The 19,452-nt window shown below is 26.8% G+C and overlaps 1 protein-coding gene across 1 annotated transcript in view; it reads right to left on the reverse strand.

Moving 5' to 3' along the window:
- Positions 1–19,452, reverse strand: part of LOC132944546 (oxidation resistance protein 1) — a 187,332-nt gene that overhangs the window by 164,403 nt on the left and 3,477 nt on the right. The window contains exon 2 of the mRNA XM_061013969.1: positions 10,684–10,826. Coding sequence (XP_060869952.1) covers positions 10,684–10,775 — 92 coding nt within the window. The 5' untranslated portion in view covers positions 10,776–10,826. The remainder of the gene's footprint in view (positions 1–10,683; positions 10,827–19,452) is intronic.

Consider the following 19,452-nt stretch of genomic DNA (forward strand, 5'->3'; position numbering starts at 1 on the left):
TAATATACATATATTATTTTATAAGTAAATACCTACTTACTAACAATAAAGAATATAATAAAAAAAAAAATTAATTTTTAAATAGCTTGACACGTGTTTTTATTGAATTATTGTTGACCATACATAGCCGCAATGATCGGTTTGATACGTCAAACCGAAGGTTACAGTTGCGTAGAAAGTTAGAGGGGTAGTTTTGTGTTTAAACACCCCCTCTCCCCTTGATAGTATTTATACAAACGAAAATATGTACTATAATACTATAAGATTCAAATTTCTAGAAAATATGTTGTCATATGATTCTATTTCATATATTATATTATTAATATGATAATTGATGACTATGTTTAGCTTGAGAGTGTGTAAAGCTCCAAACGCCACATGTTATATTTAAATATAAAATTAAAATACACCCTCTATAAAAACCTGGCTAAGTGCCTGAAAGATTATATATAGGTCAATGTTTTGGTAGGTTAATATTGTGTGATCATTTCATTTAGCCTAAATAATAGGAAAAATGGTAAAAATTAGTACATTTATTAATCACGAACTAACTATAAAATGTGGAGTACCGCAGGTACAACGTTATCTTCGGTTCTATATTTAATATTTAACTAAATGATATATAAAAAAAATCACTTTATTTAAAAAGTCAAGTAATATTCTACGATTATAACACTGATTTAGTTTGTATGAGGACCTACCTACATAATACTTGGAACCAAGTTTTTAAAAATATTGAGACAGAAAAAAATAATAATATATATAAAAACTATTGATAATTTGTGAGTTGCTGATAGTTTATTTTTAATATTGAAAAATCAGCTATGTACTTCATTTTCTGCCTGAACTTTCTTTACCGATTATACACTACCGGCATTCAAATTCACGATGATAACACTGTTGAGAAATAGGCTTATGCAGAGGCATCATTTGGATAAAGTCATGGGATAATATTTTTAATTTAATTACATGTGGTTAAATGAAACCTGGGAGCAGTCGGCGGATTGCTGGGGTAGCAATTGATAACCCTCCCCCCACTCCAATGACACATATATGTATAGGCTTATGTCACTGTAAATCAGTTAATGTTATTAGCTTTAATCTAAGTATAGACATTTGTTATGACAAGAAATGGAAAGTAAGTTGATAAAATCATTTATATAATAAAACAATTGTCTACGTGACATTCTACCTTTTAAAGATATTAGACTATTTTACTTAGTAGGTACTTGTTGAATCTAAAAATACATACTTACGGTATAATAGGTTTAGGTGAGACCTATGGTAATGTTCTTACTAGGCTACAAACCTGTCAACACACACTTATCAGGGTCGCAATTAAAAAAGACGTTAGTATTCAACCAAAAAACTTTTTAAAGAGTTTAACGTTTTGAATATCAAAAATATATATTTTTAAATAAGTATTATATACATATTATAAAAGAACATAATCTATTGTCTCCTTTGCACCATGATGTTAATACTAGGTATATATATGCAACTAACAAATACTTATACATTTTACCAAAAACAACAGCTGTCGAAAGGTTTTCGATATTGTTAGGACTCAGATTTACAATAATTTAACGCTCAATTATTTAGCTAACAAGCAATTTATTGTTTCCGTTATTTAAGAAATTAAGAAGCTCATCTCATGCTGGATAATGGGTGAATGTGACGCTGCTAATACATGGACAAAATTATACTTTATTATCATTCCTATCGTATTACTATTATCTTATTTTTGTCTCTAACTAAATGTTGTATTGCATAATTTCTTCTTTTTTTTTTTAATGTTAACATTATGTAATACATCATACATTTTTTTGGGATGTGGATAATGCTGGGCCTCCACATGAGTTGTCTCGTAGAGACCCAGTAATCTCTAAAAGGATATAAATTAAAAATTAAAAAATAATAAAAAATCAAAAGATTAATTAAGGAACCATGTATTAATTTATTGGAATGACGATTTTTCGAAAGAAAAACTAGCATAATATTTTGTTTAACTTCTAAATAAATGTGTATAACAATGAAATATAATTTTTTTACTAGTACTTTTATCCTCCGTGATGGGAGGGTGAGTGTTATAACTTATTATTAACGCTCGTGCCATTAGCTTCAACGTGCCCACCTCATTGAATAACATCTATATCCTTTCCCGCGTTTCATGGACACCCCAGATAATCATTTATCAAGAGCAGATTGTATCGTTTGAAAACAAAACCATCGCTCCGGGTAACTCGGAACTCAATGATAGATCATTTATGAAAAAAAACTACTACGAATAAAATAAAACACGTCATAGAACACAATGAAGAACCAAAAATGAACCACCTGAAGTGTATTATATTAGTTCCGCATTATCTATTTAGGGTTACAGTAATTTTTTTAACCAACAACATACTATTGATATTATAATGTACTTCATTTTTAATTTAGAAAATCCGTACAGTAATAATGTATTAGTGTTTTTATTCAAATTTTAACCAAAAATAAGCGAAAATATAAATTTGTTTTTAAAATTAATATTATTTTATTTTATTTTATTTAATTTTATATAATTATAATAGTCTTACTCAAAATCAATGAATTGTTAGAAATTACTTGTTATTTTAATATTGAATTTCTAATGTTTGCATTGGAATAATAGTAGGCACTGGTTACTACTTATACTAAGGTACATAGACAAGAAGACAGCTGACCTATAAATGATTTAGGTATTTCTTATTACTTTTTAGTAACGACGTTTCAAAAAACCTCATTTAAAAATTACAAAAATCATTCATATTTTTATTTCTTATAAACGAGTTGAAATTAAATATTTCAGTAAAACTAAAAAAGTGAAAATTAGTAAAAAAATCGCAGGAATATTTGGGATAAAGCTATAATTAAAAAGCTAGGTATATCATTAAATCGACTAAAAATTTATTATTTTTCTACCAACTTATTTTACTACCTGAATACAACAAAATAAACTTAAGTAATTTCATCCTCGTAAACACTGATTATCGCAGAAGAGACTTCCAACAAAGAGCTATTTGTCATTTTCCTGAAGATAAGATGGGTAGTAGAGAGCCAAGACTTTGGTAACATGATCAACTCAGGTCTAGGAAGGGGCTTTGAATATTAATGTGTTGAAGTATAAACGTTGCCTTGCATAATTATCGTAACCTATTAGAAGCATTATAAGTATGCGCAATAATTACTATTAACATTTTTGGTTTTTTTACACTATAAATATTTTAAAACAACACATATATTTAATTATTTTTTCTTAATTTCATTTATTTAAACATGAAGTGATTTTAAAATTGTAATAAACATTTGATACGTGATTTACAATGTAAATATTTTCAAGGACTTCTTGAAGCGTGTCAATTTTTTATTATTTGTCTATTAGTAAGTACCTATAAGTATAGATAAAACATTCTTTTTTTAGTGAAACTTTTTCTTTTAAAGAGCACTTAAACATTTGAATTATAGATTTTGTTGAAGACACAATATACGTTATATACCTATATTGTACAAGTTTTCTAATCGAAATTATTTGCTTAAATATTTTTAATCTTAAATTTAATATGTTTATTTTTTGAAATTATGTGTACTTTCCTTTGCAATTCCCATTTTAGCCCTTTTTAACGAATAAAAAAGATCGAAGTAACCGGATATTGAAGTACTGCACAATTTAAAAGTATATTAAATAAATAAATACAATTTTTACTATGCATTGTAATTAATAATAATTATTATTATATAGCAATAAAGGTGTATCGAATTTCAAAACTCCCATTATATAATAAGATTTTTTTTTTAAATTATCAGAAAAGACAACACGTTTTATCAACAAAAATCTTAGAATAACTTTATGAAGCGGACATAATACCCTGTTGTATTCATTCTACGTCTTATCAACACAAATAACATACCAAATTTTACTTTAGGAATAATATATTTTACTATATTATTTTTAATATCAAAATGTTTTACACAATACTCAATACTCATCACTTGCTCTAAAATTAAAATACCAATAAATCTGCTTGGGGCCCTAGATAATATTCTTACCTTTAAATTTTTAAGTATAAATTAAATCAAGTTTTTACAAGAATACATTTATTAGGGGGGGAAACGTTAAAAGGGAGGGGGGGGGGTTAAACACCCAAACCCCCCTGACTATACTAAATACTGCCTATACCAGGGGTCACCAATTAATACTTTCCGTGGGCCACATTAAGAATTTGGAAAATTCTCGCGGGCCATACAAATTCAAAGTACATAATATTTATTGTCATATGCCGATTGGCCAAAACTATTTTATTTCTTAATAAAAAAAATATACACGTATTATAATATAATTATTACTAATGAAAATTGAATCACATTTAATAAATAAGTGAAACAATTATGAATTAATATTTTTAATGTGAAAAATGACAGATCTTTCTCTCAATTAGCTGCTTTAAGTCGGGGTTATGGTTTGTGGTCGTTATCTTCATCATAATTTTAAGGTGTTCGTTGGTGAGTCGGGATCGGAATTCATTTTTAACCTAATAATGTACAAAGATAAGAAATTACCTGCAACATTTATTATTACAACAGTCGCCCGTAATAATAGTTAAGTATTAAATTGCTTCTTTTCTCCTTATCTGCAGGCCTGTCAAAATTCATCATCGGGCCGGATGCGGCTCGCGGACGGCCATTTGGTGACCCCGGGCCTATACTTAATTTCTCGTAAAAATTATTAACCAAAGATTTATAATCTAATAAGCTGAATATCAGATTTTAAATTTATTTACCTTAAAAGACACGTTTAAAATACTTAAGTATCAATAAATATTATGGTATTTGTTTATTATTATTAAAGTATAATGTAAGTAAGTCATTAAATTTACGGCTAACTAAATCATTTTAGTAATTTTAATATTATAGAAAAAATATATGAGTCTTAGTTACTTGGAAATATCAATAATTTTATGTTTTATCTTGGGTTTTTTTTTATAACATTTGATATTAAATGTATTACCTATTAAGTTAGCCCATCCCGACCATTCCCATATACCATTCTGCCTTCAACCACTTATTGGCTATCGCTATACCACCATGTAATTATACCACAAACCACAATAAATAAGTGGTACAATGTTAAGTTAATTTATAACACTGAGAAACTCTAAAAGTAATGTTTAGTAAAGTCGTATTTCCATATAAATAGGTATGTGTATTATTATTACCCATACCAAAAAAAAAACAAAAATGCAAAAAAAACATAATTCAAAATTAAAAAAGTAGTTAATTATCTAGTATTTTAATTTATTAAGATTTACGAGTGTGTTATAACCACAGCTTTTATTTTTTTTCAAATTACAATCACTCATTATTTCAGTCATATAATAATATCATAAAATATCAGTCAATTTAAAAAATATTCATCTTTAGATCATATTATATAGGTACTAAATGGTTTCTAGTAAAAACTAATAATTAGGGCCCGGATTTCGATGCAAAGTGCATCTTTTTCTATGTGATCTTAGACAATGCTTTCAAAGTAAGTACATAATTTGTTCATGAAACAGATACTTCAATGGTGAAACTTATATTTTGGATTTTGTTGCATATTTGAAAACAATTTTAGCATGTTTTGGTAATTTGTTAATTTTAATGCATATTTGTACATTATACCACTTACCACTATAAATTGAACTAATTTATAGTATTATCTAAAGATAATTTATGAATTTTTTTTTCTTGATGTTTATTTTAATAGGTTTTTATGGTTTTTCTGTACAAATTGTCCATTGTTCTATAATATACGTCGCTGCATCAATTGATTAAATTAGTTCATAAAATGTAGGTTTTTTTTTTAATAAATGCTTAGTAAATTATAAATTAGGTAGATACCTAGTAAATCATTGCTGCATTAAAAAAATAATCTTATATGTACATTTTTAAGGGCATTATTGCGATAAAATATATTTTTTATGGACATATTTAGCTATTTTTTAGTGCAATTTCGACGGTTTTTAGAGCATTTAAATCTAGGTCCTACTAATAACTAATACCTACTTCAATAAAAGTATTTTGTATACATATTTGTACAAAATATATTTTTCAATTTAAATTTAATAGAATATTATAAACAATATAGAAACAGAAAATTATTAAAAAACTTAACCTATAACTAAGTAGGCATATAACCTTATAACCGAGATTCCAAAACGAAAATATTCAAACTTATTTCTAGTTCCACTATTCACTAATATATATATATCTTAGGTTAAATCTAGGTTAAAAATATGTAATCTATGGAAAAAGAGTATCTATAAAAGTAACAAATGTATTTAATCTATTGATGTAATTTATTTTTAATTGGTGCCTCAGTATATAGGGACCCAAGGTAAACTTGCATACAGAGAACATGTTATGTCAAGTTTACCGTGTTAGGTGACAAACATTTCAATACCTTATTTTCCTGAGAAAAATATGAAATGACTATGACGTGTCGTATAATGTTTTTAAATAAAATTCATACCTACTGTACCTATAGGAAAATTCAATAATTGTTGATGTTATTAAATGATAATAGATTTTTTTAATGTCTCAGGCCTCACAGCTTATATATTATAGTTCAAAGGCCTCCAAATAACATTTTTTTTTTCAAACAATATTTTACATTTTATTACGTAAGTAGGTACGTACATTATATTACGCAGGTGTCGTTGTTTAGAATGAGGAATATTATTATATCGAACGCTCAACGTGGTGATATTAATTGAATGGCTGACGAAGAAAAAAATTACTCGTATACCTCGTATACCTACTGTCAAGACGGATAGGCGTGCAAAGCAACTAATTCCAGCCTTAATTGCTATGATCCATCAACGTATATTATATGACTTTAAAACAACAAAAAACAAACACAGAACAACCTTCAGACAAAACCCGACATCAACATTACAAATATGGCTGTTTATCATTGAGCTGGAAGACCTTTGATACCGGCATTGTACTTAATTGAATTTGAACACTTAAACATGTTTAATTTATTGTTTTACTCGAATAATAGCAAGGATATTTTTCGTGGATACCGACCTATTTGAAAATACTAGTGTTCACATCAATCAATAAGCTTATATATGTAATACGTATAGTACCTAGGTATATGAGTACCTCTATAATACATTAAGTATATTACAGAAAAGGTTATAGGGATATTGGCTGATTGCTCAATTTAATACTATACAGTATACAGTCGCCGTGGGAATTAGGTTGCCTATTGAAACAATATGATTAAATTTTTTTCTATTATTCTATTGTTCTTATGTAAAATAAGAGGACATCTACTTAAAAAGTTATTAAATAAGTTTTATGACTTAACTTTTTTGTTAAATGTCCCATGCTTGTTAAGTAATTTAAATTTATTTAAAAAATAAAAAAGTTAGTATTGATTTAGAATTCCTGATTGACCTCATTCTATATTTCAAATAAAATGCTATATTTTATTCGAAATATACGTATCAATTACTTGGACAATTATTTTTCTGTGCTAAATCATAAGTTGACCTAGCTGATGTTTATAAGCACATATGGTTAACGATTGTCTATTATATTAATACAATAAAGATTTAAATGTATGATTATTGATTAATAACATAATATGGCACTTAATGATATGAATACCTAGGTAACTAACACGATTATAAGTAATACCTTTTATATTATTAAAATTTTTTCTTCAAAATCTTTTACCAATCATGTGGTGTTAAAGCGTATATATTATATTATAATAATAGGTATATGTTTTAAATATGAACACAACTTATTTTATTCTTTCACCGTTTTATACTTTTATAGTATAAGTTTTAGAAGTAAATATTTTAAACGTCACTGGCTAAAAGAAATTAACATGAATGTTTATGGGTTTCAATTTTCAAATAATGATGTACCTATTTTAAAAGCTGTATAGCAGCTCCGTAAGTTACGAAACGTACCTATAAAGCGGCATAGTAAAAACTAAAACTAAAAACACATTTCAAAGCTTTTAATTTGAGTCTACGTGAAGGAAAAGGCAAAAAGTTGAAAATCTAAAGTTTCTTCTTTACTTTTTAAAGTTATAATGAAACTATAAGCAATAATCTTAAACGCTATTATTGCATACTAGATACTAATAAGTAATATTATTATATACTATATATTACTATTACTGGTTGTTTTGTATCCCCATTGTTTTTCAGTTACACTACACTTATTTAAATACTGCACGCCACGTGGGCACATAGGGCATTTTCACTAGGCTCAACCACTTATAATTAGGATTAGGGGCCCCCGGGCCATGATCACCAGTGTAATGACAGATAATTAACAAATATTATGATTTATGATGATTTTAATTTTGTAGGGAAACACGACATATTAATATACTTTTGTTTTTATATAACATAATATATTATGATACCATAATTTGTGTCATACAATATTATCACCATGATCATAGTTATTAATTTCACTGCAACATTAACTGGTAGATCATTTTAAATTGCACCTTTTTAATTCAATAGATGATTTGATTAAATTGTTATTTATAAATTCATATTGGTTGACAACTACATATTTTTTTATTCGCTCAATTTTGAAATAAATTATTAAAGCATCTTAGTGATTATTGAGTAAATTAAATAGGTATATCGTATAAGTATATAATATGTCTTATTTTCCCTCGAATTAATTTAAGTATAATATAATATCTATTAGTTATTACGTATAATAGTATTTACAATAATTTTAAATGTTTAAATAATTAACTTCAAAAACAAATAAACATTAAATATATTAAATAAATGTTTCTATTTTAAAATTCACTATTCTTATTAGTTATTTGTTGTATATTTTCTGTTTATAAGTTTAATTAAGAATATTAAATTATTTACATATAAAATGTAAATCAAATCATTTAAAACACAAGTACCTATAATATAATACTTATTTAGTATGTATATATTAAAAACCTTCATAATTTTTTAAGTTATAATCGCATTATCACCAAACTATAAACAATAAACATAGAATTCCAAACTATCACGTACCTATCATAAGCAAGTAGCAACTAGACACTGATGCAATTATATTATACAGTTTGAAAATCGGTATGTACTCTATGCACGTGTTTCTGGACACAGCCCTATCTATTTGCACAATCTAACTATTGAATTCCAAACACGATCGATTTCACAAATAATTTATCTTACGATGTCTGGTAAACAATGGACAATAACAAGTTGGAGATTGTCGTTTTCAATAATATTAATAAGATGGGTATTTTATTTAGTCTTTTCTTGTGATGATTTGTTGTCAAAAAGAAAAACCGGCATGAAATATACATTTATATATAATTGCACATTCTCTAAACGCATTGGTGTGAAAGCCTTTTCTTCTGACCTTTTGGTGACATTTCAATTGATAATAAAATTTTATTACAGTCTTTAATGTTTTCGGTGTCGTTTGAAAGGGTAGAAAATCATAAGTCGTACACCGAATATCTGTCTGAACAGGATTTGTTGTGAAATCACAATATATAATTTGTTATGACAGGAAATGTACAGTGTAAAATATTATAATAAGATACTTATTAAATCCTTGTATATGATTTGAAAGAGTTGAAAGAGTATTTGAAATTATTTTCTATTAAATGATCCGTAACTAACAACAATTCAATTAAAAAATAATAATATTACAACTTGTTAATCCAATTAGTCATAGATACATTATTATAGGTAAAATTGTCGATTTCATAAATGTATTAAATGTATTAATCAATTACAAAATTAACTAATTATAAACATTAGTTGGTTTGAAAGATAAATTTTAAACCTGTTAAATAGGAAAATACCATAACATTGTAAATATAATTTTCAATTGATCTAATTAACCAACGTTTGACGTAATTTAATATAAATGTTAATATAAGAGGTTTATTAAGAAAATCACTACACCATATTCTTATAGTTTAATTTTAAATTTAACTAATTACCACTTTTAATTAAATACAACAAATAACTTAAGTAGAAAACCCAAATAATAAAATTACAATAATTTTTCACAACCCATTTTATCGCTTTGTTAAAGTAAACTAAATAATTTAATGGTTTAGTCATTTTATCAACTTGTACCTACCCATATGCTTAATGAACGCAACAAACACTCTAAATCTAAAATGGCCCTTTAATACGCATATCATAATCTTTACAGTATTTATACATTATACATACCTATCATTATACTAAAATGGAATAAAGGTATACGCGGAGAAGAGAGAACAACATTTTGAAGCAGACCCCCAAAGTCATAAATAAAAGTCACGTGTCGTTGTTTGAGTGTGTGTGTAAGTATCGATTCCTAGCGGCAATTTTCTTTATAAGGGCTCAGATAAAAACAAATATTCCCTACATGATTTATAGTTTTTACTTCCTTTCTGTAACAGAAGAAAACAATCTGTTACAGAATAATGTATTTTTCTAACCACCATAATACCGATGCAAGTTTAATGTATAATCGGAGGTTAACACACCAAACCTATTCGTTTAAACAGACTTTAAAAACACACAACATATTTTTAACCACTTACCTGGAATAAATGGAGTTCATTCGATTGCTATGGATTTGTAATCTATTTATTTTGGTACTTACTGCCAATTAAAGCTGCCTGTGATTCCTTCTCGAAGTCGATCCTTGAGAGATCTTTGTCTGGAAGGTCCTGAACCACCTGTAAACGTGGCCATTCTGTGATTATTGGATATCGATTTCAGTTGAAGTTGCAGCTGATCTTTAAACTATAATTAAACATAAATAATTAAATTAGTAATTATTTTTTTCTCTAATTTTATTTTTATTTTCAGAACAGACCAAACAAGCAAAGATATTTTATCCGTCTTATTTGTTCTATATAATATAATTGATACAATTAACAAAAAGTAAATCCTTTACAGGTATTAAATAAATTTCAATACGATAATAACCACTAAGAAAAATACTTAAATTATAGATTAAAAAATATTTCAGTGTTTGAAAAATGGAAAGAAATTTCAGAAAAATTTTAAACCATTAATATGTTCTATATTACAGATTCATGATATTGTTTTATCATAAAATATATGAATCCAAAGTTGAACATCTTTTTTAATACTTTTATATATTTATTATAAATATTATTTATTTTATTATATTGTGGCTGCAACAATCAACTGCAGTATAATAATATTATATATTAAACTATAATTCAGATTATATTATTATTTACCTTGCATTGTACATTAATTATACACACATCAAGTACACATAAAATTACATTTTATTGTTATAATACTATTATAGATTATATACTGTACCTACCGAAGATTATAACTGTATCTACCGAAAATAGTTTTAAAAAAAATTAAACCAAATATAACTTATAAAGAAGAGAATCGTTATTTTCAGGTAATAAAAAACATTATGAAGGTCGACTGTTGCTCGTGGCTAATATTCCATCTTTTTTTTTATCGAATGGCTAGATGTCAACAATCAAATTTCAAGTTCCACCCTACACCTACCAATTTCTAAGCCTGTTTACGAGCTGTCGAAAACCGACACTCTACGAGTGAAGACAGATTTCACGCAACACGAGAGATGTCGTTTGTAATGAGAAAACTTTGACAAATAGTGGATGTAATATGTTTGCCGACTGATAAGAGCGCATAGTATGGAGAATGGTAAAGGTATTTCTGAAGACAAAATAATGTCCCAGTCTCAACTTATATTCACTAACAATGTTTAAATTTATTCAAATCCTCGTTCTATGCTTATATTTCAATCCACGCTTACATAAAGTAATTATAGTTATATAAATTGGCAATTATATTTTAAAATACCTCGTACCACTCTTAAATTAATATCTGAACATTTTAGATTCTGAGCGGAGCAAGGAAGCTAATGGTTTTACAATGGTGTTTATTATTTTTATAATTTTTTTTTTTTTTATATCCTGTATACAACATTTCTACCAGAAGGAGTGCTTCGATTTCAACATATAGTACCTTATCTTTTATCAAATTTGATCAAGATGGTACTTTCGATTTTCTCAATAGTTATTTAATGCCACGGGAAAAACTACTGCCAAATTACAAAAAACATCTGAAAATGGGATTTTAATTTCTAACGCTTTGTATATCACTGTAGCAACGAAAAAAAAATTATAATATTAATTGAACTTAAAGGCTATAATAAATAATAAAAATTTAAAAAATCCAGACTGATAAACCATCTCCACTCAGAATCGTTTTTCTTATACAATAATATTATATCATTGAATTCAAGCTTAATACAATCCATTATACATTGACTCACTTGTAACCTACTGTACAGCAGAACGACATCCACTTACCCTCTTTTTTAAAATTTTTTTTGTACATATTATTATTTAATAATTAAAAACTCAAAAATTGTAAATCGTCTTATAAATAAGGATTATTTATTTAATAAAGAGTAAATGGGTGGTGTGGGGGCTTTGCCCCCTTGTAGCTCTGTTTTCTGAAAATTATCAGGGCCCTCCACATGACATATTCCTAAATACGCCACTGCTGAGGGGCCTTAACCTCCTTCCCCTTATTACGCCTCCGGGCTTTTTATAATATAATTAATATATTTAATATTATAACTAGGGCTGAGGACTTCTAGTAGGTACTTATGAACCTGGAAATATGTACCCACTTATGCACTAAAAAAACAGCAGATATTCATTTAAAATATGCTCCAAAAATGTATAATACGACTTTTGGTACTTAAATTGTACAATTAATATGAAAACAAAAATATAAAAAATAGTTTGATTGGGTATTTACTTTGTAAAAACTTGAAAAATTTCTATGCTGCGATTAGTGTTGTAGTACTATTATATTTTAAATATTCAATTTTCCAAAAGTATACATAATATAATATACTTTCTATTTGTCAAAGACCAACATTTTACACTTAAAGTTTTTCTACATTTTTCAAAATATTTTCTTATTTGTCCTAACTGACTTTTAGATTCTGAGCGAAGCGATAAATGTATTGATTTTACAATGATGTGTGTTTTTTTTTTTATTTTTTTTTTTTTTTGTGTCTGTCATCACCTTTTGGGACAGTAAAACTGCTTGGATTTTCTTCAACAGTAACTTTTCTGATAGGAAAGTGAATCTAGTTGGTATTTTTGGGGGTCAATAGTTTTCAAAAGCGACGGGAAAAACAAAAGAAAAATTAAGGAAAGACGGGAATTTTTACGCAAAATCTGTTTTCGAGAAAATCGATTTTGGTTTTTGGTGTAACTCTAAAACAAATGACTGTAGGGACATGAAATTTTGACTGAATGTTTATAATTGCATTTCCTATACACCATAACATTTTCCAAATATTTTGACTTATTTTGAGCTGTTTATGGACATTGTAAATTTCCATTTTTTTTAGTTTTTTTTTCTATAAATATCAATAAAATTTTATCTGTCGAGTAAAAAAGCTTGAAAATTTAATAGAAGGCTCTTAGGTTATTGTTTCAAAGGCAAATGAAAAAATTAAAAATCCTTAGTCACAGTTTTTATTAATAAGCATTTAAAGTTCAAATCTTGACAAAATACGGAAAAATCACGAAAATTAGCAAATTATTTTGAGTTGAGAATTCATAAAAATTTTTCTTTTTAAATCTAAGATATGAAAATGTAATACAAGATTATCCATAAGTTTGTCTACCTTCATCAAAAGAAAAATGTTTACAAAAAAGTCAAATTAAATTTTTATGAGCGCTTGAAATTCATATCTTTACAACATTTGATATTTACTCGATTTATCATGTAACAATTTTGCTATTTTGTTGTTATTCAAAAACGAATGACTGTAGATACTTGAAAAATTCACTGAATGTTTATATTAGCATTTTCTATACACCATACAATTTTGAAAATATGTTGACTCTTTTTGAGCAGCTTACGGACATAGTCAGTTTTCAACTATTTTAATTTTTTTTTCTATAAATATCAATAAAATTTTATTTGTTGGGTAAAAAAGCGTGAAAATGTAATGCAAGGCTCCTGATACATTGTTACAATAGTAGTTGAAAAATATTAAAAATACATAGGCACAATTTTCTTTTATAAGCATTTAAAGTTCAAATTTTTTAACAAAATTTATCAAATTTATAATTTATTAATTATTTTGTAGTTAAAAATGTATAAAATGTTTAACTTTTATGGCTAAGGATTGAAAATTTAAAACAAGGCTCCACGTAAATAGGTTATATATAAATTACTTTATTCACAATAATATCATCAAATATACTTATTTCATAGGCTCCTATCATAGGCTGACTGACCGTTTTCGCTCAGAATCATTTTTCTTATACAATGATATTATATCATTGAATTCAAATTTAACACCATCAATTACAGTGACCCACTTGTAACCTACTGTACAGCAGAGCGACATCCACTTATCCACCTTTTTTAGATCAAAACTGGCAAAATATGTTCATATTTTTTTAATATGTTCAAATATGCATTTATACGCAAAAATGACAAAATATGCATAAATATGCAAATTACAATTTTCAGTGTAACTTACTGGTATTATGAAACATATTTATACATCACTCACATTATTCTGCGATCTTTCTAGACAAATATAAAAAAACTATAAGTCCTTAGCCCTAATTATAACTCTGTACACATAGATACGTACTTACACAAACATACACACATGTATTTTGAATAATATAAAATATTTTAGAAAAAATCTAAAAATAATTTTAGTTTTAAAATCGAGTAACTATAAAACATTTCATCATATCTATATTATTTCTTAAAAATCAGTACATTAAAATAAATCCTTTAAATTGTATAAAACCTGGAAACAATTGATACAATAATTATCAAGGCTATCGAGGGACTCTTGAAAAAAATCGTTGAGCTTAATCTCTATACTTAACAATAAGACCCTCCTTAATAACTTGTATATAAGAAAAATAAGTAGGTACATATACTTATTCAACAATAGATGCAAATATGATTCATCGAAATTTAAATCAATACATTTTTAACCGTTATTGTTTCAAAAAGTCGCAAATCGCAATATTTTATATAGGTACAAATCTACTATGTACATACAGGTAGGTTTTAACAATGTTCAATATTATTTGATTACAATGGTCTTATACCCTAATAATTCATCTTACAAAACATTTTTGATATAATAGCTATTATAATTTATAGTAAGTAATAAGTATCTATTTTATCGCATTTTTATTAATAAAATATATTGATTTAATAACTCATTAACAAATTAATTATATAATGTTACTATGTATACCTAAGTACTTATTATTAGTGTTTTTTACAAATTTAGATAATTGTATTGCTATTTGCTTGACTCAAAAAAATATTGGAAATACCAATTCATGAAAATAATAACCTATAGGAGGTTGTCATTGAACTTTGAAAAGTTATATTGCGCATGCGCAGATCTCGATAGAAATAAAAACAAACCATTCTATAAAATAGAGATCAATGCGTTGAATAGCCCTAGGCGTATTTCAATAGATGTATTTACTATAACTATATACAGTGTGAATGTGTGATTCAGCAAACATGCTCACCCCCATTTGTACATTTAATCAAATTCTGATTTTTAGAATTTTTAAATAGTTATACTTGAATATCATATTTTCAAACTCTTAAGATTATTTGAACTGGTTAAGGAGTCCCTGTGAGATTTTACGATACAAACTTCTGTTTTTAAAATCAGAACCCCTATTTTACTGTGAATTATTTAATTGATAATATTATTTTTCAAATGTTGATGTTTTTACAACTCACCTAATTCAAAATTTGAACAAGTAGTTTTTCAGTTATTTAGTGTTTACATTAAGGATTAAATAGTCCTTAAAAATGGTTTTACAAAAATATAAAATAGTTGTAGTATCGGATCTAGTATTTACTGTACTTAAAGCATTTTTAAAAAATTATGAATATGAATAGATTAATATAAATTACTATAGCCTAATATGTTCCAAACTCATTATTATGGGCATTGTATCCTTAAAGTATACACAATGTTAAGTAATTCAAAAACTACTCATTTGAATTTTGATATGTCAACATTTTTAGAAAAACTATTTGCTAAATAATATGCAGTAGGGAAGGGAGGTAGGTAGTCATTTTAAAAACAGAAGTTTTCATCACCACAGGACAAAGAAGTTACAATATTTTGTAAGTAATACAAACATCTCAAGAATTGTCTTAGGTCTTAGGTACATTCAAAAGTTTCAAAAATCATATTATTTTAAATAACTGCATTATTGAAGAAGAAAAAGGGAGTTAACATGCTTGGTAATTTACCATTGTATACCATATAACACATGGTAGGGTAGTAGGGACCAGGACACCTCTAGTGCGTAGGTACCTGGTTATCAAAGTTAAACCTACTTTTTTTCAATAGCCTAATTGAATCATCTACAATTCCATAATTTTATTTTAGAACTATTGCCTCTGATGTATATATAATTAACAAAAACCTTTTCCATGCCCAATACAATACAAACTGCAAACTCATCAACACCGATGCATCCAAAGTATAAAACAACGTTTGGATAGCAATAGGTATAGTAACTGATAATTCAACTACTTCCTACAAACTCTAAATGAATACTCAATTTACATAGCCGAAGCACTAACAATATACCAAGCAGTAAAATACATAATCAAAAATAAATGAAATAACACAAAAAAACTATTTAATACTCAGCGACTCACTCAGTCTCTTAGACATCCAAAATTAAAAAATCCAATCTAAGTATCAAAACTAATTAAAGAAAATACCTATAAATCTCGCCAAAAGGAACAGACATTTTTTACTTATGGATACCTGGGCAAAATGGTGTAAATGACAATTAAAAAGCCAATGAAGTAGCGTTCAGAGCGACAACCTCTACCGACACTCCAATCTTAAACATAAACACATATTATGCAGAAAATGCAAGATAAATACATAATTTATGCAAAAACATTGGAAAATCAAAACACCAAACTAAATACAATTAAAAACAATATCCATATTATATAGCAAGACCATAGCCCAAATAGGAAATATGGAAGAATTTTAAATCGCTTTGAATAGAGCATACATTTATAACGCTCAACCACCTCATAGCTAGAAACTACCCTCCCATATGTGGATCATGCAGAGTGAATTACCAGTCAAATACATCCTAACAGTACGCCAAAAATTCGAAAACTTAAAAAATAAACATCACATACCACAACAATAAATAATTAGGAGAAGCATTACAACCTGAACTCCTATCAAACATTAATATAATAATATATCATTAACTTCATAAAGGAAACTGTAATATATAACATTGGACATAATCTAAGCTAAACCTATACATAGGTATTGTAAATAATATGTTAGTATAATGTAAACTAATGGCCTAGTAACAGATGTTATTAAGATCAATAAAAAAAACTATAAAAACAACTGTTAAATAATATTTAAAAAAAAAACAATAATTATTGTTGAGTGGAATTTTAGGGATTGTCAATTATCTGGGATGCACTGTGGAAACATTAAAAAATAATTATGTGAAATTTTAAGGTATATGCATGTATGCAGTATGCATATTATATTAATATGAATGTGCATTTCATTTTTAATAGGTAGTCATTACCCAAATGTATAATTTGGGTTAAATTACTGGGGGGGACTGACCGACTGAGCATTACATATTTCACATTACGCCTATAGGTAGGTAGTAAGTACTACTGTAATAGAACCGCTCGCAATTATTATTTTTTAGTCGTAATTATAAATTGTGAAAAGCTTAACTTTAAGCACTCAATGCGGCGAAAATCAAAAAAAATCGAAATTTATCGATTATGGTGACTATACCGATTCTCCAGATATTGTCAGTAAAAACCTTCATAAATCATAATTAGTTATTAATTAGGTACATAAAAAAATCTGAAATAAGATCACTAGTATATTAGAATTTCAAAAATATTTTTCTAAAATTTCATGATGACTACCATTTGTGAAAGTATTAAGAACACTTCTACAGATAAACAATATTATTGTAGAAGTAAACACGCGAACACAATATACAAATAACTTAAAGTGGTTATTTAAATATTATTATAACTACCTTCTGGCAGTGACGGATACAAGTGATGGGGCAAACGCCCTTGGGCCGAGTCAAGTTTTTTTTTTTTTGAACCGATAATGTATTTTAGTTAATAGATAATTTAAAATCTTTAACCAACACACAAATTTGGCATATTTAAACACGTTTTCCTTCTGGTGTTCTAACGTAAACACTTCAAAAAAAGACTCTATTTTACGTGAACTGCAATGAGCATAGATATAATAGATATTTTTAGATTCTGAGCGAAGCAATGAATGTATTGATTTTACAATGATGTGTGTTTTTTTTTTTATTTTTTTTTTTTTTTTGTGTCTGTCATCACCTTTTGGGACAGTAAAACTGCTTGGATTTTCTTCAACAGTAACTTTTCTGATAGGAAAGTGAATTTAGTTGGTACTTTGGGGGGTCAAAAGTAAAGCGACGTGAAAAACAAAAGAAAAATTAAGGGAAAACGGAAATTTTTACACAAAATCTGTTTTCGAGAAAATCGATTTTGGTTTTTGGTGCAACTCTAAAACAAATGACCGTAGGTACATGCAATTTTAACTGAATGATTATATTAGCATTTTCTATACACCATAACATTTTCCAAATATTTTGACTTATTTTGAGCTGTTTACGGACATTTTCAGTTTTTTTAGTTTTTTTTTTCTATAAATATCAATAAAATTTTATTTGTTGGGTAAAAAAGCGTGAAAATGTAATGCAAGGCTCCTGATACATTGTTACAATAGTAGTTGAAAAATATTAAAAATACATAGGCACAATTTTCTTTTATAAGCATTTGAAGTTTAAATTTTAACAAAATTTATCAAATTTATAATTTATTAATTATTTTGTAGTTAAAAATGTATAAAAGTATAAAATGTATAAAATGTTTAACTTTTATGGCTAAGGATTGAAAATTTAAAACAAGGCTCCACGTAAATAGGTTATATATAAATTACTTTATTCACAATAATATCATCAAATATACTTATTTCATAGGCTCCTATCATAGGCTGACTGACCGTTTTCGCTCAGAATCGTTTTTCTGATACAATGATATTATATCATTGAATTCAAATTTAACACCATCCATTACAGTGACCCACTTGAACCTACTGTACAGCAAAGCGACATCCGCTTATCCACCTTTTTTTTTTTTTTAAAGAAGAAACCATCCAGTGAAGGTACTTTGGCAGATAATAGATATAATAAATTTTAATATTCCTATTACTCCAAACTACCCCAAACATGTCAAACCATCTGTT

This window comes from Metopolophium dirhodum, chromosome 5, assembly GCF_019925205.1.
Source record: "Metopolophium dirhodum isolate CAU chromosome 5, ASM1992520v1, whole genome shotgun sequence".
Lineage (NCBI taxonomy): Eukaryota > Metazoa > Arthropoda > Insecta > Hemiptera > Aphididae > Metopolophium > Metopolophium dirhodum.